General features: G+C 41.4%; 2 protein-coding genes across 2 annotated transcripts in view; both read left to right on the top strand.

Annotated features, from left to right (window-relative positions):
* The window catches only part of LOC128769409 (probable G-protein coupled receptor 158), a 38,429-nt gene extending 21,821 nt beyond the window's left edge, over positions 1 to 16,608 (top strand). The window contains exons 6-13 of the mRNA XM_053883100.1: positions 981 to 1,090; positions 2,753 to 2,991; positions 5,041 to 5,179; positions 8,372 to 8,477; positions 10,995 to 11,141; positions 12,282 to 12,525; positions 12,590 to 13,140; positions 13,635 to 16,608. Of these exons, the coding sequence (XP_053739075.1) occupies positions 981 to 1,090; positions 2,753 to 2,991; positions 5,041 to 5,179; positions 8,372 to 8,477; positions 10,995 to 11,141; positions 12,282 to 12,525; positions 12,590 to 13,140; positions 13,635 to 14,573 (2,475 nt within the window). The 3' untranslated portion in view covers positions 14,574 to 16,608. The remainder of the gene's footprint in view (positions 1 to 980; positions 1,091 to 2,752; positions 2,992 to 5,040; positions 5,180 to 8,371; positions 8,478 to 10,994; positions 11,142 to 12,281; positions 12,526 to 12,589; positions 13,141 to 13,634) is intronic.
* Positions 16,609 to 17,279: 671 nt separating this feature from the next.
* On the top strand, positions 17,280 to 24,722 carry anxa13l (annexin A13, like). Its single transcript, XM_053883101.1, has 11 exons — positions 17,280 to 17,430; positions 18,663 to 18,738; positions 19,905 to 19,999; positions 20,064 to 20,234; positions 20,778 to 20,811; positions 20,884 to 20,963; positions 21,778 to 21,846; positions 22,873 to 22,974; positions 23,054 to 23,129; positions 23,198 to 23,310; positions 23,454 to 24,722. Exons 1-11 carry the CDS (start codon positions 17,416 to 17,418, stop codon positions 23,571 to 23,573), a joined length of 951 nt encoding a protein of 316 aa, XP_053739076.1. The 5' UTR covers positions 17,280 to 17,415; the 3' UTR covers positions 23,574 to 24,722.
* Positions 24,723 to 26,950: the final 2,228 nt, after the last annotated feature.

The raw sequence follows: 26,950 nt of genomic DNA, 5'->3' as shown, positions 1-26,950 counted from the left end.
ACTCTCGCTAACTGAGTGGATCAAGCTGAAATAAATGAGGAATGTATTTCTTTTACACATGACGGTCCGCACGACCTAGTTCCAGTTTGCTTTCGCTGCTTTTCTTCATTTTTCTCTCTCGGATCAATCGCTGATCTACGTAGCTGGGATATGTACACATGGTGCGTTCATGAGTGTCGGAATTTTCTAAATTACTGAAAATAACCGGAATTACATTTACATGATTTGTGTGTCATGGGGACTAAACGACCCTGCCACACCACTGTAAACCTAAACCTTTGGTTGAAGTGTTTTAACAGTCAATAAACAGTAACTAATACATTTAAATGTCAATACAGACACTTGAAAGTGTTGTACATGCTCAGCCCTGCTTGAGAAGGAAAAGACATTGAACTTTTGTCATTTAAATTTAAACAATACAGTCAAAGCTTGTTTACTGAAATTTCAACTCATAATGTGCATCTGTTTATTAATGAACATGTTTTGAATGAAACTTGAAATGAGGGAAGCATTACAACCTTAATGTCGCATAAATCTGTCACGTTGTAGTCGAGGCGACGGCGTTCACCTGCAGACTCAGTAATCCAGGGTCTTTACTCAAATCAGCCGAGTCAGCAGCTTGTTTTAATAGGACACAGCGGAATTCTATTTCGCAAGATCCTTGTGTCAGATTTCTTTCTGTGTCAGGACTTTTTATTTGCTCTCGCTTCTGACATTGAGGCTTAACTAGGTCCTGTTTCATGAAGGTAATACATAAACATAGTGAGAAGCTGATTTTAAGAAAAAATGGTGAGTAAAACAACAAATCTGCCACAGTAAGATTGACCCATAACTGGCGGTGAACACCGCCAACACATCTCCTGGCGGCGTCAAATGTAAAATTGTCAAAATACGTCTCTTTTAACACCTCACAAAATCTCACCTGAAATGAGAGCAACAAAGTAAACAAAGTGCTAATAAAGTCCTGTGCGTCTCTGCAGGTGATGATCCTGTACTTCCCACCCAGCGTGTTCCGCTGCATCCTCATGAGATGGGTTCGAGTCCTGGGCTTCTCCATCATGTACGGCACCGTCATCCTCAAGCTATACAGGTAACAAGCACAAATAGATCAATGGAACATGAGCGCTGTTCATGTCTTTGATGTTTAAATATTTCAACTCCACCTCCGCCTTGTTTTGTCTGTGCATTTGAATTCCCAGCCGACATTAGCTATTCACACACACGCACTTTTGCCTCCTCTGCTGGAGCAAGTGTTTTCAAGATGGCAGAAGGAGGTCAGAAGCCAGACACAGTGCTCCCATGACAAATTACCAATTTGAGTTTTTGTCGTTTGCAGGCCAAGGGTGACCTTACGCAGCTGAAAAAACACATATGAAATGTCGCACTCATGTTTGCTAAGAGAAAATACAGGACAGCGGCGAAAGCTAACAGAAGGCAGCTGCTGCCAAGTGAAACACTGTACCATACTATTCATATACTTTTCCCCGTCAGACTGACTCTATTCTGCTAAACAAGTTTTATCTACAGCCCAGGCATCCATTTCAACGGCAGAAACAGATATAAGTCAAAAATAATAATTCTTTCTGTCGCTTCATTTTCATCCCTAATCGTGCTGGAAGAGCTCCCCTCCTCTCGCGCCGCTCTGATTCCATAACGCTCAAATTGACAGTCATGTTTGTTATGCTGACATAACAGGAATGACTCACCAGAACATCAGCAAGTACTCACAGTTAAATGAACCAATTCTGGCATCCCATCCCAGTTTTTGTCAGGCTGTAGATGGTTTACAAAACGCCCTGCTGCAGTCCATAAATAAGCACGAACTCCATCCAGACTCCCACTATTACCTGGAAGAGGTCTATATTAACCGATTATAAAAATAACTACTGTGATGGTGTTTGGATTCTCGCTGGCTGTCATTGATACGCTTCCAGAAGAGCTTCAAAAATTCCCTTAGGGACTAGAACAACACATTTTTTCCTCTTGAGAGCAGCGACTATTTTAGAAGCTGAAGACCACTGAAATGTTAAAATGGGCCATTCTCTTGCATAGTTAAGATTCAGCGTGCTTGATGGGTGAGGAAAACATGGTCTAATGTTAGTCTTCTTTGGGTAAAACCTGCACCTCAACACTGAAGAGTCGGCTCTTTGCTTTAGCTGTAATTGGTGAATACTTGACTTGCTACATTTTGATGTGCACCTTTTCTCAAGTCAACTTAGAGTGGATCAGAATATAGTTCAAAGATCACATTATGTATGTATATAGAGCTCATTTCCTAATATTTACATTGTCTTTGTTGCACAAAATACTATGGATTTATTTCTTTATCTTTGTCCTCTTTGTCCCATGGACATTTTGAGTTCCACCATGTTGGTCTTGCATGTCTAAAAGTGGATTCTGATTCTGGATTCTGAATTCTGATTTTGGAAAACTATAAACTGGAGGCTACCCGAGGGCCGGAGGGCTGGACAGCACTGGTAGGGTGAGAGCAAATGAGAACAATATTCAGTATTAATACCGTGAAGATCTTAGTAAAACAGTAAAACAACCTTGAAATTCACTCCGGGACACATGCTCTGAACTAAACTTAACTGAACTAAACTTGAAGTCTTCATCCTCAAACTGACACTTGGAATTGTGGGTTCCAGACAAAAGGTGTCCATATTGGCATAAGGTCCTCACAAGGACAGTGTTTTGTCAAGAATTGGTCCTTCTTGTGATTTCACCCATGTTCTTCTCACTCTTGGTCCAGAGTCCTCAAGGTTTTCCTGTCACGCACCGCCCAGAGGACGCCCTACATGACAAGCTGGAGGGTGCTACGACTTCTGGCTCTGATCCTGCTGGTGGTCCTGTGGTTTTTGGTGGCTTGGACATCTGCTGTGTGTCAAAACCCTGAGCTCATTCAAGCCTTGATCACGGCGGGCCTTACCCCTGAGGGTCTGCAGTTTAGCGTGTGTCTGCTCGACAGATGGGACTACATGATGGCAGTCGGTGAGCTGATTTAAAACTGTGTTTTCTCTAAAAAAGATGAACAATTTTAAGGTATCTGAAAGTGGTTTTGTTATTTCGCTGACTGAAATGAGCTCAGAATGAACTCCTGCAAGCTCATAGTTCTACCTGCAGTGATTAAAATGCAAGACCGTCGCTGGCACTCTCCCGTCCAGATGGCCTCATGAGTGCGTTACAGTAGCGTTGGAATGACAGATTTGTCAAGCGCGAGGAAGTGATGGGCATCTCTCTGAAGTCGCTGTGACAGCAGGGGAGAGAAATCCTGTTTGAAAGAGAAACGAGATCCATCGTCTGACTTTAGAACGTGATAGACAGGCAGACAGAAAGTGGAGTGCAGGCTGTGAAGAATGAAGCTTATATGGATGTGGGCAACCATGCAGAGATAGAGAGTTCTAGCTGAGATGGAGGAGGAGGAGGGTCTTGACAGGAAGAGGGGAGAGTTGAGGACACACTGGAGATGGGACAGTGGGAGGAAATGAGAGACCCTGCTGCTTCTCTCTGACAGCCAGTCGTGCTGAGGCTGCACAGAAGAAAAAGCAGAACCCCGTAACTCCGGCTTTGAGGGGTTTGACAGCTCTCCAGATGTTGTGCGCATCAGAATTAGCAGCAATGGCTTTTGTGGGGGGGTTTTCACCAGTTTTGTAGCAGAGCTGACATGACAACATGGTGGGAGGTGTCGTGCATCAGAGCTAATGGTTGGCGTTAAATGACTTAGGATCCTAATGTCTTCAAATATTATCACGGAGTGCAGCTGTTTTCTGAATAAACATGCTCAAATAGTTTGACTCAGACCAAGCTGGTTAGGTTTTGGAGCCAAAAAGAGTTGCTGAAAAAGTTTTTTGCGAAAAAATAACTTTTATTTCCATACTTGCTTTCTGTGCGCATTTTTTTTATATATATATATATACATATATATACAAATATAAACTGTATTTTTTGTTATTTATATATATTTTTTTCTGTTTTATCGATTGATTTTTTTTTTTTTTAATAGTGAAATTGTATATTACATGCAAAAGTGGGCTGTCAAATGTAGAGAGTAAACTCAGTAATAGTAATATTTATCTCTAGTATTTGATGTTTCCAAATGAGTCTCACTGAACCATATTCATCACACTAGAAACTACTTTGGACTTGAGATCATGCTGTTGAAGCAGAACTTAATACGTTGTCCTTCATATCAAGTTCTCATGTTGGAATACTCCACAAACTTTAAGCGTCTCCCCAACACTGAGAGAATCATGTTCTTGAACTTGAGCTGTTTTTGTAGCTGCTAGCTTTATATATATAACGCCTAAGAGTAACTGCATATTTCATTTTTTATAACCATTTTTGAGTCAGAGTCAGATAGAAGAAGCATGACGTGGGATTGCCTGATTTCCTGTGGTGCTTCTTTATTTTAAATGTATGTCTTGTTGACAGCATCCAGTGAAATGACTCTGACTGCTAATGTAATGGATGGCTGTCAGGTGGGAGGAGTCCAATGCTCTGACTGATCTGTTGTCAAAAGCAATCCATCAGTGTCTTATTACTAACTAACACTAATAACCCGCGGCGGGATGACAAAGCACAAAGTCAACGGTAAAACTTAAAAAAAAGTGCTGTTGTTATTCTGCCTGTGTCGGAGGCAGCGCTTGGTGCATGCTTAATCAGAGCTCAAGTTCCATGCGATAATGGTGATTTATGGACTTTGCTCATGAATATTAAGGGGGTATAATTGCGGGACATTTTTATGGACTCAGTGGCAGCTCTCTTGGCTCAGTGGTCGGTGCTTTTGGCGCCGTATGCTGCAGAGATGGTGCTTAAACTGCGGCCCTTTATGACTGCTGCATGTTAATCTTCCATTTCTGCCTCCTCCGGATAATTTCACACACTTGTATCTGAGCGTTTTGACAGGAAAAAATCTATCTTTTTTTAACATTTCAACTGACCTTAAAGGATAATAAATAATGTTTCTCATAGTTTGTTAGTCGCATTTGAATAAAGAAAAATGGTGATTTATTAATTTTATTATTTCCCTCCGATCCTCAGCCGAGTTCTTGTTCCTGCTGTGGGGAGTCTACCTGTGCTACGCCGTCCGGACCATTCCCTCAGCTTTCCACGAGCCTCGCTACATGGCTGTGGCCATTTACAATGAGCTGCTCATATCAGCCATCTTTCACATCATCAGGTGGGTGCATGACGACACAGATGCATCTCACAGGTCTATACCTCTTTCACTGTGTGGCTGGGAGAGGCTCTGGTCACCAGTGCTGTTGTAAACAGTAGAGAATGAATGTCTATCAGAAAAATAATGCAAAAATATAGGGTACATAATGTAGATCATGGGACAAGGAACCAATGATTTAATTTTGGTGCCGTTCTAGATTACCATTTGGATCCACCCGTCTTCCGAAGTATCGCCACTCTGTAGAGGAAGCTGGTATGGCGGGTTACAGTTTTTGCTAAGCAAAACCTCAACATATCAATATCAACAAGTAGCCAAATACACAGTCGTAGAGCTTAAATCCATCTGGTTCTGACAACAGACCGTGCCACCTGAACTTTTGTTTTTAAATATACATTCACTAGCATGTATAAAGATGGAGCCACTTCTGTTGCCAAAAAGAATGTGCATGTTTTATTGATGAGGAGGCGGAAGTGGTGCGAAGGCTGAGCTGTGTGGAGGTTTAATAATAATAACAACAATAATAATACATTGTTCTCTATTTGTTGGTTTCCGCTAGTTGGATCCCGCGACGGTTCAATTTTTGTGTAGCTCCGCTCCATGAAAAGCGTTGTTAATCCGGGAAAATTTTGTAATAAAGCGTGATGTTTATGGATGTGAACTGCTTCATACTGATACTTAAAAACACCGCACCACTGAAGTTTTGCACAGCTGCTTTGGCATCATCAAAACTTAAAAATTTCAACGCCATTTATAAAAATGCAACATACAAAATATTTTTAGAAAATGACCCAACAAAATTAAAATACAAGGTTTTACAGGGTGAAGCCTTTTATTTACTTATTAATATTGATTGATATTGATATTGAGATCAACACGAGATTTCATCTTTAACAAATAGATCATTATTCTGAAGCTCAGCTCACGTCACAATTGTTTAAATGTAGCAGAAGCCCTGAGTATAAACCTTGTTTGATGCTCGTATTAATATCATGAAGACATTAGTTTAGTCACATTGCTCTGTCTGCAGCTGGAGATTACAATCCCCGCTGCTTGTCATCCTCTATCTCTTATGCCTCTAATGTAATGTCTACATTCACCTTGACATTTTTATTTTGTTGATAAGACACGCAGTAGACTGGGAGTGGAGTTTTACAGGGAAAGTATCTTCACGAATCACTCCATGAATGAAGTTTGTCGCTCAGACATGAGCAGTCAAAGTCACTGTTCCTGCAGCCGGAAACAGAACTTCCCTGTGATAAAGCTGTTTTTGATTGAATATTCTTTCTCCTGCGACGAGCCGAGCCGGAGAGAAATTATTTTGTGGAACGTAAAGTGTGCCGGGGCGCACCTTCATCAGTGGTGTGAGACTGTTATAAATCAAACCTCTCCTGGGTTTCCTGACAATAAGGGTGTTTTTCTAACAGTGGGAGTCAGTCGGCGGCTGAGCTGTGAGATAAGTATGAGGTTTTGTGTGCGTATATCAGTACAACTGAGACACACACGTGTATACAGGGTGTTAAGTATTACTCTGGGTGTTTATCTTCACCAGCGATGATGAATGGAAAACAAACTCATCCCACTCTGCTGATTTATTGTATCAAATGAGTGTTTGCACGCTCTCAATCCCAAATCCTCTTCTTATCTCTCAAAATACAGACACGCACATACTTCCTGACTGACAGTGACTTCGTCTTTCAACGTTCCCCTCCAGGCGTAGAGATGGCTCTTCTTCATCTCCTCTTATATGTTCCTCCATCACATGGGGGCCTATTCAACCTCTCACTTTCCTGTTTGGCTTGGATTCTACTCTTGCGCGAGCTTTCTTCCGTGAGAATGTCACATATCCATTTGCTTCTTCTCCTTTGCCAAAATTACATTTCTCGGCGCAGATAAAAATGCTGTTGAAAATATGGAAAGAAAATATATATATAAAAAGAAAATGACAAAAAAAATACCTAAAAAATAATTGTCAGTGAAGACACCTACTGTAGCAACTTCTGTGTCGTATAAAAATGTATAAATAAAGCTTCAGTATATTTATTATGTATATATTTTTAAGTCAGCATAGAGCTGTTCAGGACTGTTTTATAGTTTGTCTTTTGAACGACTATTCGGAAATATTTTTGCTGTGATGACAAATATACTCGCCAGCCAATCACGATGCATTTGTTGTCAGATCATGAAGTAGAACCGCTGATAGTTCGAAAATGATCCAGTGTGTTAGAAAGTGCCCTCACTTAGGCTTTAAAAAGTTAGAAAACATCAACTGCAGGATGTGATGTCATCACTAGGTGGCAGCCTGGACTCGTGCCTACACTGGCAGGTGCTAAAGATCTAATGACGGGCCATGAGGAATAAGCTTTAAATGTAGCGCAATAATATTGTTAATAAAATCACATTGGAAATAACTTGAGTTCTTGTACCTGGTAAGCACTGAATTTACACTTTCAGAATGAAACTATGGAAATATGAACTTAAAGTAGCAATGTTTCGATAGAAATTTGAGTAGATCGCTCCTCCAATAAAATATGAGTAGGTAAAATAAAATATCTTTTGACATGAAAACAGAGAGACTTTTGTATGTATCTGAGCCTCAAGAGGTGAAAATCTGTTTTTGTTTTCATTTATTCACTGATCTCTTGAGTGCCCCCCTTTTTATTTATTTATTTGTTTTACATTATTGTTATCCTTTTTTCAGTTATTTTATTCCTGTGAGTTTTAAATTAAAATTAAATTGATTCAATGACCTACGTCTGGGGCATTTTAAGCATCATATTTCTTGGTCTTTTACTCCTGTTATCTCACAAATAGTAATGAAATGTTGAATTGCAGACACAGCAATTGTCGGATCACCTGGTTTGCTCCCACCAAGAAGTGCACAGCGAGAGAGAACTATAATTTAAAACTGAATTTATCTCCTCCACATTTGTCTTCAAAAGGAAGCAAACGGCTTCAGAGCGGCACAATTGTTATAATCATGGCCCCTCGCACTGTTCCGTCTCAGTTTAGCGTTGATGTAAAGCTGAAATTGCCTCCGGCTAATGGTACGTTTCATTCTGTTCCCCTCATCAATCACTGTCGGTTGATTTTAGCCGCTCCGTCTGAGCGAAATGTAGAAATCACTTTGGCTGCTTCTAAAAATGAGGGGAATGATTTGCAGCTGTTTTTTTCTTCCCTCCTCCATCCGTGCAGGTTCTCGCTGGTGTCCGGACTTCACCCCGACTGGATGCTCATGCTGTTCTTCGCTCACACTCACCTGACTGTCAGCGTCACCTTGTGTCTGCTGCTCATTCCAAAGGTGAAGACCTACCAACCTCCCACCTCACCTTGAGCCTGAAACACATCTCTCACTGTTATATCTCACTGACTTCATTAGGACATATATTGTGTGGCTGGTAAATATCTGTTGCTATTTGAAGCTTGTTAACCCCCAGAGATCCGCGGCTCCATTCTGAAACTGACCATGTTTAACCAGCGTGTCATATTCACTTCAGTTCTCTGACTTTTATTTTAAGTCCTCATGTCTTGGGCCTCATCGAAGTATATCAGATGTGGCCTGTGGGCCTCCAGTTTGACCTGCCTTATTTCCCCTGCGACTTCAGACTTATTTAAATTATTCATCCAAACTCGTACATGCCGAGTCAGCAGCTTATTTCGTCACTCTTCCTCCACCTTGTGTTCTTGCGTTGCATCACTGTCTGTTTCAAGTGTTCTGTTTATGCAACTGACCGAAATGGTGCCAAGAGAGACCCTTCGATCCTCAACGGAATTCGATGTCCGGGTAGAAAAGATCCGCAACCAATCTGAATCTCCTGCTGCAGAGCAGGAGCGCCGTCTCCCCTGAGCGATAAAATATTTAGCACCACAGTCAGCTGCTGAAGCAGTTGTAGTGGAAAGACTTCAGTAGTTTCTCCTTCTTTACTCGCTGTATCATTTCCTTTTGGGACCACAAGCTTAAACCGTGCGCATTCAGCTCCTTCAAACTACCATTACTGTGAATGATGAGTGTTGTTTAGTGTGATTTTGTCGGATGAGGAAGTGTGGAGTCGTCAACGGAGCTCGCCTCCTTTTTCAAGGGAAAGTTGTGGGATACTGAAACTCGAAGTTACGGATGATGGTACACTGGTGTTTATTAGTAACTGAGGCAAGATTGCAGCTCTGTAGGTTCAGCTTCATCTAGTTCCATTGTCCATGCCTTTTCATTGCTTGTTTTTACCGTATTTACTGTCCTTTGGTTTCCTACTGATTCTTTCCTTCGATACTCTTCTTTCATTACCTCTTATAGTTTCCTTTTGGCTCCTCCTTACTTTCCGTTCATGGATTTCATGACACATTTCTTTAAGTCTATCCGTTCTTTTCTTCTTTTTTTCAATTGTCATGCTTTACCTTCACGTGTATCTTCTCTGTCCTTCTCTTCTTCTTCTGTTTATTTTCTGTCTTTATCTACTTTGCTATATGTCCTTCTTTCTTCCTATTGTTTTTCTTCTTCTTATCCATTCTTTTTCAATTTTCATTCCCCAATTCTTTTTTATTTCATTATCTTGGCTCAATTTTTTTTAAACTTTCTCCTGTTTTCGTTGTTTCTTTGCCACCTATTTATTTTTACTTAATAAGACTTTACTTGGCCTCTCTGTTTCTCTTCCTAGATTTTACATTGTTTTTTTTTGCTTTACATCTTATTCTCTTTCACTTTGACCTTTCTTCCTTTCTTTTCTACGTTTTGCTTTCTTTCCACATCTCGTCCTTCTATTTATTTACATTCCTTCATTGTCTCATTTTACTCCTCTTCTCCACTCACCACTCTACATCAGATACTTCAGATGTTCATTCATCTTTCTGTTTTTCTGTTTTGCGTTCATCCATTCTTTGTTTTTTTCTGTCTTTGCTTCAAGTCCTTCTTTGTTTTTACTTTCACTTTCACTTATTTCTGGCTTTTTTCTTTCTTTCCCCTTTCCTTTACGTCTTTTTTCCTTACTTCATTGTCGCCTCCCTCCACTTTAGTGCTTTCCCACTGTCTCTCTTTACTTTTCTGCATCTTTCTTTGCTTTCCTTATGCGTTTATTTCAGTCTTTTCATTGTCAAGTTTTTCATGCCTCCCTCATTTAATATATTCCTTCGTTCTTTTTGCTTTCACTTCCACCTCTCTACCACACTTTTTAACCGCAGGTGGAACACGCACGATATTGCTGAAACTTTGTTTTAAATTCCCGACAGCCGACTGCGGCTTGCTCTGGGTCATCGCAGAAGTATTTCCTCAGGGTCCTTCCTGCTGATCAAACGCTTGGTTTGCGTTGAGATAAAGGCACAGCGGCGCTAGAAACTGCTGGAGAAAGAGTTTGAAGCGTGACTGAAGGATCTCTTTTGATGAGACTCCTGAATAAATGTAACAAAAAGTGTGAGGCGAACAATCGCAGGGGCGCAGAGATCAAAGCCTGTCTGAAGTTAAGAACACAGTCTCAGACTTCGCTGTTTATAACTCAGGTTTAAGTGGAAGAGGAGTCGGAACGCTTAAGCCAATCGGGGACTAGTGAGGTTTTGGCTCTGGTCTGACTTAATCTTCTTTTATCAACACATTCGCCGCACGACAAACCTGAAAAGATGAGCGCCTCCACCAGTGTTGAGACGTAACAAAGGAGGAAACGCTCCAGTTAAGCCTTTTTATGTGATTAAAAAAGGAAGAGTGACGTAAAGCGCCTCTTTTATCCACCTCAGATGACCTCTTGTCGAGTATATTCCCTCAGACTGGTCAGACAAACTGCATTTCCGGTTGTCTTCTGTTGTTTTCAACAATGTTGCTGTTTGTCTGCCTCACCAGTTTCTGTCGAAAGGGACGCAGGCCAGAGATGATATCGCCACCGAGGCCTATGAGGAGGAGCTGGACATGGGACGGTCGGGTTCTTACCTCAATAGCAGCATCACCTCGGCCTGGAGCGAGCACAGCCTGGACCCCGAGGACATACGGGTAACTATAGTAGACATAAAGAATGAGCTGAGCTGTAAAACAACCACAACGTGTTGTTATGAAGTTGCCACTTTGACCCGTCATGTGAGGCCTCTGCATGTTTGTGTGCCCGCTAAGACTCACATACTCTCCTCCTCTCGACCAGTGCCCTCACGCTCTCTGACTCTGGTCGCTATGGTAACGTTTAAACATGCCTTCAAAATTGCACATACATACACCACAATACCGAATATAAAGTGCATGAAACTTTTAACTCACTATATTGTTAAATGGATGGGAGTCCTCAGCTTGTTTCACTGCAACAACACGGTCCCACCTGTAATAAATCCATATTTCAAGTACGACTCCTGCTATTGTTCGTAAAAAACGTACCTCTTCTTGGAAGTCATAGGCTCTGCTGTCTCTTCACTGAACCTTTTCCCCTTCGCAAAGAAACCACTGTTTCCTATTCATTTTGTGAATTTGTGGGTTAAATTTTGGCTCTCAAGTGACCAAGGCTTAACCCAGAGAATCTGGTCATTTTTCAAAATAAAAGTTTTTTTTTCTAAATAAAAGATATTTCAGATCATACACAAAACGGAAATAATTCATTATTTCTTGTGTGGCCCGGTAACCAATTGATCCACTGACCAGTACCGGTCCCAGGCCAGTTGTAGACGCTGGAGTTCCGATTTTTCTGCAAGAGTTTGAGGCAGCATATATCGTCTGAAATGTGTTGTTGGAAATGTGCGGAAGCTGCAACCTTGTCGCTCCAAATGTGTTGCATCTCCATCCCCTGTGTTGTATAAGCGCACCAGCATATGAACAGCAATGTTATGTACTGTATCTTTAGACTCAGATTATGATGATGTAGCAAAATTATTTTCCTTGAAGTTAATTTAATTTTAATGTAAGTTCATTTATGCACTCCCTTAAGTGTAAATGGAGTGTGAATAAGTTAATAAATGCTACATTCTTGGTAGAAATACTTGAACTTGGTCTCAGAATAACAGGAATGAGGAGATGTTTTGACTTTTTTTAGTGGAAATTTTCCAGACTAGATGAGGCCTACCTCACCTTGACACTTTGAAGAGCTCAAGCAGTTTCCTGGTCTGCTGATCTTTTTACTGGTAACATTATTTTTTTTTCTTTTATCGTTAGGATGAACTGAAAAAGTTGTACGCTCAGCTGGAAGTCTACAAACGCAAGAAGATGCTGGCCAATAACCCGCACTTGCAGAAGAAACGCAACTCCAAAAAAGGTCTGGGACGCACCCTGATGAAGAGGATCACAGAGATCCCGGAGACCATGCACTTGCATCGCCAGTGCAGCCGCGAGGACGGCAGCGAGCACGGGAGCAACCGCAGCACTCTCAGACGGAACCCTTTTGAGCCGAGTCATCATGGTGAGACGTTTTTGTCAGGCTACGCCAAGTTTTGGTCCCTAACCCTCTGTGAATCTGTCTGCAGCCAAACCTCTGGATGACTCCCTGAGAAACAAAGTCATGAACTTGACCAAGTCCCTGAGCTACGACCATGTTTGCGACCAGGAGGAAGAAACTAAAAGCCAAACTGGCTCGGCTGGTGGGGAGAAAATGACCCCTGCGGGGGGCAGCAGTGAGGTCACCCTGCTGGGTTCACTGATCGGCCGCAAACACACCAAAAAGCACCTCGAGCCGGCCGCGACCCCGCCGCGTCTGGAACCAGCGGAGTCCACAGAGTCTGTCCCGCTGTTCTGGAAGTCCGCCAGCGTTCACAACCTGACTCACGAGAAGAAGCCGGTTCACCTACGAACCTCCATCATGCAGAAGTCTCTGAGCGTGATCGCCAGCGCCAAGGAGAAGATGCCGGGGCTCTCCAACAAGACTGTGGAGGATGCGAGCAAGAAGGGGCCGAAGGTGCAGGAGGGGAGGATGCTTTCAGAGGTGGACGAGAGTCCAGAACATTATCCAAAAATGATCATCAGCCAGTCGGTGGAGTACTCAAAGACGCATCTGAAGATGGGCATCATGAAGCAGCAGGTCTGTTCCGTTTGTCTTGCATCCACACAGATAAATAAACAACAGACACACCAGTCAAAAGTTCAGAAAACGTTTCGGCTTGTGAGTTCTGTTTTTCAGTGCAGTTCCGCTGCAGAATATTTGTGTTTGTATCAGCACTATTTAAAATCTGAGCAGTAACATGATACCACCGACAGATGGCAGTGTTACCCCTCGTTTCATGTCAGCGGAAGTGCACGTTTCAAAGGTCATGCAGTATCAGTCAGGCTGCTGCCTTGACCTACATTCTCCTGAAAAAAAGAATCTTAACTTAACTCAAAATCTCTAATCTTCCATCAGCTGACACAATGCTACAACCACACTTAGACTCCCTCCCCCCTCCACTGCACAGCAGGTCACCTCCCTGACTAATGGTTTTTCTGTGTGAAACATGATGTGGACTTCATTCGGACCAAAACTTGTGAGCAGTCATTGAGACTCAAAATGATAATCAATTTCTGTTTTGATCCTCAAAGGTGAGCGGCAGCCAACCGTCCATCTGCTCCGAAACGGGTCGCAGCCTGTATGACGTGTCGGAGGTCTCAACCTGGGAGATCGAAGAACCTCAAACGCCTTCCGAAACAAAAACCCAGAAGCACGTTTCCATCGCTCCGGTAGAAGCTACAGCGGGCCGGAGAGGAAGCAGCTCCGGCTCAAAGTGCAGTCGATCTCAGCAGCGGCAGAAGGTCGGACAGTCGCCGTCCAACAGGCGGCGCTCTAAAGATAAAGGAGAAAGAGAGGAGGGCCGAGACTCCAGGAAAGCTCGTCCTCCGAGGTCACCTCTGCCGCTGAAGCCGGATGTTTGCCCCTGGGAGTTTGAAGAGCAGCCCATGCTGGGAGGGGACTCAGATTCCATCTCACCTGACAGAATCCGACGCAAAAAGAGCGTCACTCCCACCGATGGGAAGCCGAAAACCCTCCATTCTGACTACTCCAAGTCTACTGGGAGTCTTCTGCAGCCCCCATCCCTGATGGTGGAGATCTGCCCCTGGGATTATAACTGTCCTCCGTCACCAAAGCAGGAGAAGAGCTGCAACAGTCCCACCACCCACAAGAAGAAGCGGAAAGGCTCCTGCTCATCCAACCACAAAGCAGAAAGGGAGAAAGGGCGGGAGAAGAGCAAAGAGAGGCGGAGCTCCTCCAGCAAGCCGTCCTCTGAAAGGAGGCGCGTGAGCCAATCGTCGGAGTGCCGGGAGCCAGGCTCAGAGCGGCGGAGGAGCTCCACAAGAGACCCAGAGCTGATCGAGAACAGGAGGTCTGAGATCATCTCCCGAGAGGCCGAGGCCTCCCTCATGTGTCAGACTAAACCAACAGAGAGGAGGAGGCCGAGCAGTTACAGGCCCGCTGTGGTCAGTGGCGCCAAGATGGCTGATGTTTGTCCATGGGACTTTCAGGACCAGGAGGACCAAGCATGATGACCTGTGTGATGATCTGTCTTTAATTTTAATATTCACTGGCAAAGTTTCCTGGTGTCAAACTCCACTGTCCATCAGCACATTTTTGAACTTCTTGCATCTCACGCATCAGGGTTCTTTGGCCTTGCAACCATTTTTACCAGCAGCTTGTTCGACCTCAAGTACAGAACAATTTTACAATGTTCACCAACATCAGTAGTGATGCACGGAGAGGCTAAACCCTAGTGATGGGTGGATGAGGTTTCATGACATAGTATTGCAGGGTTCATGAAACAGTCTCCTAATTTTCAGCTGCTAGATGGCGCTCTTGGGTTAGAAATGATGTGAGGTTTCACTGAATTCAATTCCAAACATTTTACAGCAGACAGCGCCATCTGGTGACCTCTGAAAATCAGGACACTGTTTCATGAAACCTCATCATGAAACCTCATCAACTCTTCACTCTTAAACACTGAGAGCTAGGGAACTAGGAGCTTGGGCTTTGTCACACTCTTAATGCTAATAACAAAAATTCATTTTTTTTCCATTAATATTTTTATTGTTTTTTTTAAACATTTAGCAAAATACAATGACAACAGACAGAAATTTAAGTAATATTAAGTACTAATATAATGCAATAAAAAATAAAATACATAAAAAAAAAAACATATCATCCAGATTAGACTACTCTACGTTTGAATTATTTTTATTTATTTTTATCAAGGTAACGTCTGTGAATCCCATTGCTCAGTAAACTTTAGTAAAGGTTCCCATATTTCTTCAAATTCCTCTGGTTTCCCTCTAACAACATACATCAATTTTTACGTCATTTCTTTCATCCATAGATTCATTTAGGGTAGATCTGTTTTTTCTTTCCAAAATAAAGCAACCAATCTCCTAGCTTGTAACAATCCAAAGTCCATTAATATTGACTTTTGAGAATATACAACTTTGGGGTAGATACCAAGTATAAAGAGTAATGAGGTATAATGAGTCCAACAATTTGTTTTGTAAACCTGCTTCTGTTTTCGTTCTCGCACCAAGACATCTGCTAAAGGAGGTTACGCTATTGGTTATTATTGTAGCTGCAGCAGGTGTTGTGGATCCTTCGGCTAGTTACAATGTAATTACGCTTTTTCAATCCAGCTGTACTGCAACTCTTTTCATAATGTCCTCCGAAGAGAGGTATTTTGAGTGTCATTCATCTGCAAAAAGAGCACAAAGTTGGAGGTAATATACAGTAAATTCCGCTGTGATTTGGAGGTTTGCTTCTCTGTTTTGGTTCTGTTTTGTCTGTTTATAACGCCGACATTCAGCGGTCACATGCTCGTACCTCGAGCGCTTCAGTTCAGCTTCAGTTAGCCCGCAGCCCTCCAGGAGAACAGGCCTTTATGATTGATTCGAGGATGAAAACAACTCCATGGGGGATGATTTCTGTAATTCTGACTGAGTGGTTTGCCTCTCTGCACTTTTCCTATGTATTTTTGCACACATTCGGTTGCTATGGTAACTACATTGCCAGATGTTGTCCTGTCACTTGGATTGAAAACGTTTGCTGATGATTCTCATGAAGAAGGAAACATGGAAAGACGATCCCTTCCAAGACACCTTACACTGCCACATTTGGCGTCCAAGCCTCTTGATGTCTGTGTGTGCATGACCGTGGAAATCCAGTCAGCATGGTCCGATGAAATTCACCCACAGGCTTAGCGTTGAATTTTATGTGAGAAATACTCTTTTCAAAGATGTCTGGAATTCAGATGCAAACAAAAGAATCTCACTTTTCACTGAAACGATTCCTGCAGTGACTCAAAAGGAAACTTGTATTGTGCACACTTCAGTGTATTCTTGTGATGCAGTGTTGCTCCAAAGATTTGTAGCATTCAGTGTGTTGCATGTACAGAGAGATAAAAAGAAGAAAAAAAAATCTGTCCTTAGTTCTAAATTAAACATTTTTATGAAACTGAACTCAGATCGTTGTTTGAATGAAACTGTTTCACTGACGATGAAACACTGGCACCTGGTGGGAAAAGCTTTGTATTGCAATAAAGCGATTCTTATGATCGGAAAATGTTAATAATAAATGTCACATAAAAGGTAAAATCGTCAAGTGAGTTTAAATTTCCTATGACATCTATTAGAGGTAAAGAAAGTTTTGGGATTACAAATCAATTCCTACATATCAAATGTCAACATGAGTAACTGTGGCAACATTTGTTTAAAAAAATTAAAATAATATATATAAAAAAAACAGCAAATACACTCAGTAGAGACAGGTCAGTTGATAAATCAGTAGCTTCCTGGTGAACCACATGGATCAATGTTATGAGTGGTTAGCCTTGTTTCTTCTAAGAATGTGTTGCATCAGCTATTTTAGAGTCTTCAACTGTCGCATCATGAGTGCCTGATCATTAATAATAGACTTTATTAAACGATGTTTCAGGCCCTGTGCGTCAGAGTTGGGTGTCCTCACTGGAAGCAGACACAAGGCAGATCCCAGAAAAGGCCACACTAACACTGAACCTTGGATGGGGGCCATGAGTTTGTCACCAGTGGACTGTGTCAGCAAGCTGGTCATAATGTTTCGGTTGATTTGTGTGAGAACTTTATAATTTTCTCTCCTATTCCTTTCACACCCAATGAAGCACCTTCACTGTGTTATGACTTTAAGGCCACTGGGTGTGGCCACGCAGCTCCCTCCTCTACACGCCTCCAGCTCCACCCTGCTCAGAGAGTCAGCGTGTTAGTGACGTCATCACTGCAGCAGGCACTCACTGCAGGACCAGCTGATCTCTCTGACACATCAGCTCACAAACACTCCGCTGCCGCTTCCTCTGTCTGACTGGAAAGACCTGTCTGTATCATGGGCAACGTTCAGGTAAGAAACTCGCTCAGTTGTGATGCGTTTTGTTGGCAGTGTTTGGAAGTGCCTGAGGTTAAAATGGGTCAATAGAAGTTGTGGAACAAATGCAGGAAGCGGGTGGGGTCCGGCCGCAGACATGGGTGTGAGCAGGGATGTGGAAATCCACAGAGATCCAGGGGACCACACTGTGTGAGGAAGAGGAGGCTGCTTCCTCATGACTCAGCAGCTTCAACTGACTCCACTGCAAGATGGCAGCTGCACGAAGCACTTGATGGAGTGCAAAATACAAATTAAACTTGCGCTTAAATTATTCTAAAATATTACAAAACAAGGGAGTTTGGGAAAATTAAATATTACTGGAAAATAGCGGTAATATTAGAAGTAAATACTCAGTCCATAATCTGTTTAGATGCCTAAAACGTCCAACTTATATTATAAAAGAATTTATGATTAATTAAAATGCAGGAAAACTCAATCACTAAAAATAGAAGAAAAAGGGAGAATGTTGCATTAAAAAAACATTGAAACAATAAACCTAAGGAATAGATATTTCAAAAATATTCATAAAAACTATGATGAAATATATAAATACTATTTCGGTAAATACATTTATAATAACATTGTAGAGAAAACTAAAATGAAAAAAAGCAAAAAATGAAATACATGTATAAATGTTTATGCAAAATATATACAATAATGAGTATGAGAATCACTATTTACAGTAGTAGGTAGTGTAAGATATGAAAATAAAAACTGTGGTTAAAAAACACCTTTATATATATTTAAAAAAAATACAATGCACAAATGCATTTGGAAATAACTACAAAATATGCGACAATGTTATTTCCCAGGACTGAAGTAAAGATTTTGGAAACATACTTGTTAATTACTACTAAAAAATACTCCTTTGTTGTGAAACAAAAAATGAAACAAAATTTACTAAATAGAAATGATTTTCTTTTTTTTTTTAATTATTACTATGTGTGGGGTTTTTGTTGTCATTGTTATTGTTTTAATCGAATCATACTGCTATAGTCGTATTCAGTTGAATCTGTAACTGACTTCTAGGAGGTCTGATGTGGACCCCTAAAGGTCATGAGTCAGTTCTGAGTTTCGCTGACTAAACACTGCTACTACTATCTGACTCAACTGACTCTCAGCTGTGCTCATATGGAAGAGTATGGAAAACACTGGCTGCCCACAGACTGACACCTCATCCAGTAAGTGATAACATTTTCTCCCTCCAGCCGACCATTGTACCGTTTGAGGATTTCGACGTGACGGCCGACATCAAGGCCATACGTCAGGCGTGCAAAGGTTTTGGTGAGTACAAACCGTTTGTCGGTTAAACTGTTCTTGGTGAGTAAATAAGGCGGAGTAAATAAATAAACAGAAAAGCAGAAGTTGGACAACAAGACAAAAATTGTCTTGGGGAGCCAGTGAAAATGACATAATGTTATGTTGCCTTCTGAATCTGCACAAACTCAACACCAACAAAAGAAGATTGAATGTGAATTTCAATTGTTCATTTGCAGTGATACATAGTCAGAGAGTCTCATTTATCAGGGGGCCAAATGTCGTCCCTTGGGCAACACCAAGTCTGCAGTGGACTGAAGGTTATATTGGATTATCTTGTATTTGGAGAACCAGACAAGCTGGCGCCACCTATTGATTTTGGATCAAATGTTTTTATAAATGGCGCCTTTAAAATGCAGCTTCATGAATACACTTTCCTCATGTATATGGCATATTATTATTCTTCTTATTATTATTAGATTCGATTTTTCCCATTACAATGAATGGAAAAAGAAATAATGCGTTCCAAGCCTTAAAATAGTCTTTTGTAGGAGTGAATGTAGAGTGTCTGCTGCAGGTGCGCTGTTCCTCTATGTGTGTGGCCGCTGCATGTGGGAGGGGTTGCCGAGTGAGTGACGTCTCTCCAGAAGTGAAGAGGTGCCCGGTGCGTGTCCAGCTCTGAATGTGCGCTTCTGTGCAGTTTGGCTGTGACAAAGTCATAAACCAAGTAACGCTCTGTCCCAGACTCGCCTCATCCCTGTCCCAGCTCCAGCCCACAACAGGACATCAAACCCTGGAGTGGAGCCTCGGAGGTGTGGAGAGCGAGCACCTCCCCTGTGACACTCTACCACAGTCCAGTGTGGAGACAGGAAAGGTTTTACACCTCAATATGAAGAAAAAACAGTCAGTAAATGGAGCTAACGGGACACGTCTAAAGAGAGACGGCTGCGTTATACACAATAACAAAGCGTGTCGTGGGTCAGCTGATCGGTCAGTGCACATTATGTTTTTTACGGCTTTTTTCGGGGGTGTTCAAGTTCTGGATTTTCATTCGAAATCCGAAGCAAAAAAATCTTGAAATTTTTGTTCGAACTCGGATTTGTTCAAAGTCCATGACGTTCGAAAACCGAGGTACCAATGTATTATGATTATGATTATTATTATTATTTCAACTTCCATGCCAACCTTTGCAGGCACAGACGAGGATGTCATCATCCAGATTTTGGCCAATCGCTCTGCGTCTCAGCGCGTGGAGATCAAGCAGGCCTACTTTGAGAAATATGACGACGTGAGTGACGCATCATCAACTCGCACCTGGATGTTCGGTCACGTTCTCACTCTTTCTGACCAAGGAGCTGGAAGAGGTTCTGAAGAAGGAGCTGTCAGGGAGTTTTGAGAACGCCATCATGGCCATGTTGGACCCTCCTCACATCTACTTTGCCAAGGAGCTGAGGAAAGCCATGAAGGGGGCGGGGACGGACGAGGCCGTGCTGGTGGAGATCCTCTGCACGGCGAGCAATGAGGCGAGTTGTACTCACCACCTTGGTTATTGACTTTCAAGTAGAGGTACTCGATCATCCATATGTTACTCAGAGCAGAGCAAACACTCAAGGCAAGGATTTTTTATTATTTTATTACAATTATATTTTTCCATTTGAGCTCTTATTCCATTATGTGCTGTTTGATTTATTAATAATAATATTTAACATTTCCTCACACATTTTTATAAATAATATAAAATCTATATTTGTAAACATTACATATTACATATAACCAATGATGATGACTATAATTTTCCTGTCAATTTTATGTTAAATTGCGTTATTATTATTACTGATAAATAAGATTAATTGGATTATGAAAAAGGACATTGTTTTGACAATATAATATAGTAGCTTTAACACTACAAAGGTCACACAAAACAATACACAGGTAAAAAACAACACATAAAAATCTGAAATTAAGTGCTATTAAAAGTGATTTTGTATTTATTCAACTCTATATTTTAATAAATAGTGGAACAGGATGTGAGCTCTGAATGAGTTTCCTCTCCTATTGTTCCGCAGGACATCATCAGCTACAAGGAAGCCTATGTCCAAGGTATGTTTTCTCAAATGTCATTGAAGGACGAGGATTGTTTTAGGTGTGACTGACTGCAGTGTTGTGCTCCAGTGCACGAGAGAGACCTGGAGGCCGACATCGAGGACGACACCAGTGGAGAAGTGAGGAACCTGCTGACTTCACTGCTGCAGGTACAACTCCTCCACTCCTCATTGTTGATGTGAGCGACTCCAACAACCGCTGTGGTGTTTCTCCTCACATGACTCACTTGTGAGTTCATCGCCTCCAGAAATATTTCTTCCCAATCACATCATTGTTGGACGAAACATCCAGCAGCCTCCCACCCACTTCTGCTTCCTCTGGCTCTTCCTGCCTTTGGAAATCAGCACGACTCACTTACACCAAAACACATTTCTGACTGAGACGATATTGAAGTTTAAAGTTTCGCTGTGGCGTTTTGAGTCACAGCAGGACAGGAGGTTTTAGCACTCCCTGCCTGTAGAGGGCGATATTTATGATTACTATCGTACGTTGAGATGCGCGGTCTAAATTGAATTTTAAGTGTTCACGCATATGTATGTGATTTTCCAATATCACTAGCAAATATTATTGCAAAACCGCCGTCATGATTATTGTAATCTTTGTTTAAATACTGACGCAGTTACGTGGAATCTGCAAATCTGAAGACTTTTCTCCATTTATTTTCATTTGTCCTGTTTCAACTGAGATTTAAAACTGGAGTGGCATGATGTTTTCAATGCAGGAATATGAAGTGTTTACTGCAAAATAAAAGTGGCTGCGTTTGTAACAGAAAACTGAAAACATTTTTTTTTTATTTTGTATCTGATGTGATGCTGTCTGAATCTGAATCATGATGCTGTAGTGAAAAAAAAGCCTTGTTATTGCTAAAGCAGATCCACATGTGGGGTGTTTTCAGTTTGCTGGACACAATGTTATGGTTTACTGGTGTGTCAACTAATAACTAACAACTCACTTCCTCTTCAGGCGAGCAGAGATGAAGGCTATGAGGTGGACGAAGAGCTGGCGGTTCAAGATGCCACGGCCTTGTTTGAGGTCAGAGCTAAAAAAAAAACCTTCAATCTGGGATTATTTATTTGTTATGGCAGTCCACGTCTCGTTCTATATACAGTGGTACCTCGGCTCTTGACCACAGTCTGTTCCAGACAGCTGTTCGAGAAGCGATTTGTTCGAAATCTGAATCGATTTTTCCCAATACGGTAAATGGAAAAAGCAATAATGTGTTCCAAGCCTTAAAATAGTCTTTTGTAGGAGTGAATGTAGAGTGTCTGCTGCAGGTGCGCTGTTCCTCTATGTGTGTGGCCGCTGCATGTGGGAGGGGTTGCCGAGTGAGTGACGTCTCTCCAGAAGTGAAGAGGTGCCCGGTGCGTGTCCAGCTCTGAATGTGCGCTTCTGTGCAGTTTGGCTGTGACAAAGTCATAAACCAAGTCACGCTCTGTCCCAGACTCGCCTCATCCCTGTCCCAGCTCCAGCCCACAACAGGACATCAAACCCTGGAGTGTGCGCTCCAGCCTCAGAGGTGTGGAGAGACAGGAAAGGTTTTACACCTCAATATGAAGAAAAAACAGTAAATGTAGCTAGCTAACGGGACACGTCTATATACAGAGGCTGCGTTATACACAATAAGAAAGCGCGTCGTGGGTCAGCTGATCGGTCCGTGCACGTTCTGTTTTTTCCGGCTTTTTCGGGGGCGTTCGAGTTCTGGATTTTCGTTCGAAATCTGAAGCAAAAAAATCTCGAAATTTTTTTTCGAACTCCGATTTCTTTGAATTCCAGGACGTTCCAAAACCAAGCTACCACTGTACATTGACCAATATTGGGAACATAATGTCTTTGAGAGAAAACACCACACACACGTGTGCATCAATAATAGTAATACTTGTAAATATGTGAGGATGTTTAGGCCTGGAGCATTTCTGCATATTGAGTTTTACAGGTCCACACTGACTCTTATGAGGGCAGAATAAACTCCAAAAGTCTGCCGGTGGTCCTCCAGCCTCACTTTGCAAAGGTCCGGTCAAGAGGTCATGAACCCACTGACCTCCTGTGTGGTCATTCCAGGCAGGAGAAGGGCAGTTTGGCACGGATGAATCCACCTTCAGCTCCATCCTGGCTCACAGGAACTACCTGCAGCTTCAGGCCACTTTCAAAGCGTACGAGTCAGTAAGTAACCCACTCCTGTGATGAGCACTTGCAGGTATTTCGTGGTCGTAAAACTCCAGTCTGCGTATACCTGCTGCAGCTCTCAGGGACAGACATTTTAGACACCATCGACGCCGAGGCTGGAGGAACGCTGAAGGACTGTTACATCACTCTGGGTGGGTTCCTGCATTTTGAAATCACTTGTTTGTCAGAAACAGTAGCTGATTGTTGTTATGATCCATAGTGAGGTGTGCCAAAAACCCACAGCTGTATTTCGCACGACGCCTCAACGCCGCGATGAAGGGAGTGGGCACGGATGAGGACACGCTCATCCGCGTCATCGTCGGCCGCTCCGAGGCAAGTGTTTAAAATCCCACATGGGCTCGGAGCTTCAGACCTTCACCTGTTGCATCATGGCATTTGTTTTTTAAAGATGAGCCATGTTTGTAATTCATTTCAAACTGAAGGTAGACTGAAAGAAAGGCATCTCTCCCTCACAGATTGACCTGGAGACAGTGAAGGACATGTACCTGGAGAAGTACGACGTGACACTGAAAGATGCTCTGGACTCAGAGTGCGGTGGAGACTTCAAACGTCTCCTCATTGAAATTCTGCACTGAAGCTCTCAACACTCACCGTACTTCACCTCTCCATCCATCTGCAACTATACGTAGCGTTCATCTCATCTTAATGCTCAACGTTTACTCAGCACAGACCAAAAACAACCTTTTATTATTCAGTCAACATGCAGAGAACCAGATCAGCATCATACATGTTTATTTTAACATGACTCACCGTGTTGTTTTCCCCAAATATTTGATCAACTTGTTCTCAACGCTGCTTCGAATGTTCCCTATGCAAATTAGCTTCTGCTGCAACACTCAAGTGCCCAGTTGAAGGTTGAACTCTTCGCCTATTTAAACCGGTAATGTTTCAGTCTGTGGTGCGTTTTGTAGTCGCGTCCCTTCAACATAATTGGGAGTTTTATCTCTTTGTAGTGTTTTAATCACAAACTGCCTTTTCTCACTCTTCAAGTGGTTTTATGCCAGAAATGTGACGGTGCAGATGGATTTATTGAGGTGTAACGACAACCTGAATATACAGTGTATTTAATTCAACTAATTATAATATATATATATATATATTAGTGCTGTCAGTCGATAAAAAAAAATCGAATTAATCGCATTTTTATGTGATATCTGCTAAAGGTCTCCTGATAAAGAATTTGAGTTCTAGGATATTAAAACATTGTAGTGCATGACTGATCAATTGAATACAGTAAGAAGAGAAGATTTTAAATCCAATTTTTTTTATTGGTGAACTGTGCTTCATAAGTGAAATCCAAAAGTAAAGGTCAAGCACATCCGCAAACCAGTTAGGTGCAGATGCATTGCTCAAAAATGTAAAACAAATACAGCAATACGGTTAAATAAATAAAATAAAGCTGTTTTCAAAAATGCTACACAAATACAGCGATACAATGAAATAAATACAATTCTGAAATAAAATAAGGCTGTCTCAAATAGGCACTTAAGCTCAATATAGCAATTAAAAAATAAATTATAGAAGTATAACACGCCTCTAAATGAGGCAAAATGATTAATTGTGTCACATTTTTTAACGCGTTAAATTGTGGCGTAATTAATTAATCGAATTAACGCGTTAAAATGACAGCACTAATATATATATATACATAGACACTATGGAAAAGTAGTGCGAAGTATTTAACATTACGTGTAATTGTTCAAATGTAAAGGCAAAGAAAATAAAGTTTAATCAATCATGACTGGCATTTTTCTTTGTATTATTTAATATTTCAGATTTTTTTTTCCTGTCATATAGTGTCAAGTCAGTCAGAAGCTTTTTCCCGGAGTGTATTCCCTTTTTTAAATATTCAATATTATATATTTTTTATCAAACCCATATATTGTGATTCCCCATTTGTCCAGTAGGTGGTACAATTTCACCCATTTGCGTCTACGTTTCGAGTTATATTAGTTAGCTACGGAAAATACCGGAATAATTCCGTCTGATTTGAGTTTATTTTGCGGTTCCATGCCTCTAAACAAAATCAATTTCCAATGATTGCGCGGAATTCACGCTTAATCCGCTAAAAAGGTTTACATCTGTTTGAGTTCCGCTAAAGCAAGTTTGGAGAAAAACATATTCTCCTCGATATTTTTCATGATAATTGTGCCGGTGGTCTCTGACCAGAAACAATAAACGGCTCTACACCGACTTTGGCTTTCGACCAAGTGCAGCAACTGCGAGACGCCTCCGGGGAACAGAAGACAGAAACAGAAAACAAAAGCGCAAAACAAGTGGGAACTGTTTCCAGATGCAGCCGCTATGTTTTTTTTCCCTAAAGTTTTCTAATTTGCCCAACGTTTATATAATGACTTGCACGTTCAGATCAGTGTTATTTGACGAGAAACTGTGACATATATATAACTAATAAGAAATAAGCTTTAATAGTAAGCGTATATATATATATATATATATATATATATATATATATATATATATATATATATATATATATATAGATATAAAAACTGCAATGTAAGTACCAACACAAAGCACAAGAAGGTGAGTCGTCCATTTGAAGCTGATATTTCAGTAAGTCCAAGTCAAGTTCATTACTTTTTCTTTCTCATCTGCACTGTGTTTTCACTGTGTATTTTGGAGAACGCTAATCTGCGTCGACAGCTATTCCAGCCAGATGCAGTTTTGCTTTTCATATACGTGAGTCTCTGACCTTTCTCCAGGAGCTGATTGTCTGCAGACGTCTATAAACTGAGACGGTAGCCATCAGTCAGTCGAGGGGAATTCTGAACTCACTCCCGAGGCTTGTTTTCCTCTCCACTTATGTTCAGCTGAGATTGGGGTCAAGCTCACGACGAGTCCGGGGCAAAGCATTATCAATTACGTTGCGTCCTTACGGCACTAAAAGTTCCATTCTGTTTGTGGATCCTCACTTCAAAGGCTTTAACTTAACTTCTGTTTTTTATTAAAATCAAGTCATTTGATCCTTCGCCAGAGCCTTCCGGGAACAAGCGGCGTGCACTCCGTTTACCGCCACTACACAGAAAACAACAGCAAAGTCACCTGTTGTTAAGATGCAACAGAATAATTCCATCATGCAACTGGTAAAAAAAAAAGACTTTATTAAGACGTACATCAAATATACACACCATTCCTGATGAGCGCTGCTAAATATTTGTTTTCACCCTCAGGAACTTTGTATTCGTGGAACACATGAGTCTGATTTACTCCAAGATTACATGTCCTCAATGGCAGCAGATTAAATAAAAAGACATTAATAAAAATACAATTGCTAATCTAAAACATGTGTTCAACATAACAAAAAAAAAAAAAAAAAAAAACAGCACCATTCATCCAGTATAACTGACAGCAAAATGGATCATAGGATTCAAGTGGGTAACTAAATAGTGACCAGCAAAAGGCCTGTTAATATCTATGAGATCTGTAAACTAGTGATGGGTAGATGAGGTTTCATGAAACACTGTCCTGATTCTCAGAGGCCACCAGATGGCACTGTCTGCTGTAAAATGTTTAGACTAATTCAATGAAGCCTCACGGCATTTCTAAACCAAGAGCACCATCTAGTGGCCTCTGAAAATGAGAACACATCATCAACACTGCAATACTGTTTCATGATACCTCATCTACCCATCACTAGAATATAGTTATTAATTCATCATGTGTCCATATTTTCTTTCTTATTAAAATGTATATCTATAACACAAAGAGTGTAACGCTGGGCGGTGACACAGCTACAGTAAGTCAAACATGACTGTTAGCAAAGCAAATATGTAGCCTTTTTTTGTTAACTTCACTGCACTAAACAAATTCAAAACACAGAAGAGTCTGGCAATAATCTAGATTATCATAAATCATAAGTTTAACATAGGAAAAATAAAAGCAGTTAACTAAAATATGTTTGGGCTGTTGCCACATCTATATATCTTGGACA

The sequence above is a fragment of the Synchiropus splendidus genome, chromosome 13, assembly GCF_027744825.2.
Source record: "Synchiropus splendidus isolate RoL2022-P1 chromosome 13, RoL_Sspl_1.0, whole genome shotgun sequence".
NCBI classification, from domain to species: domain Eukaryota; kingdom Metazoa; phylum Chordata; class Actinopteri; order Syngnathiformes; family Callionymidae; genus Synchiropus; species Synchiropus splendidus.
This window is presented reverse-complemented; position numbering and strand designations above follow the sequence as displayed.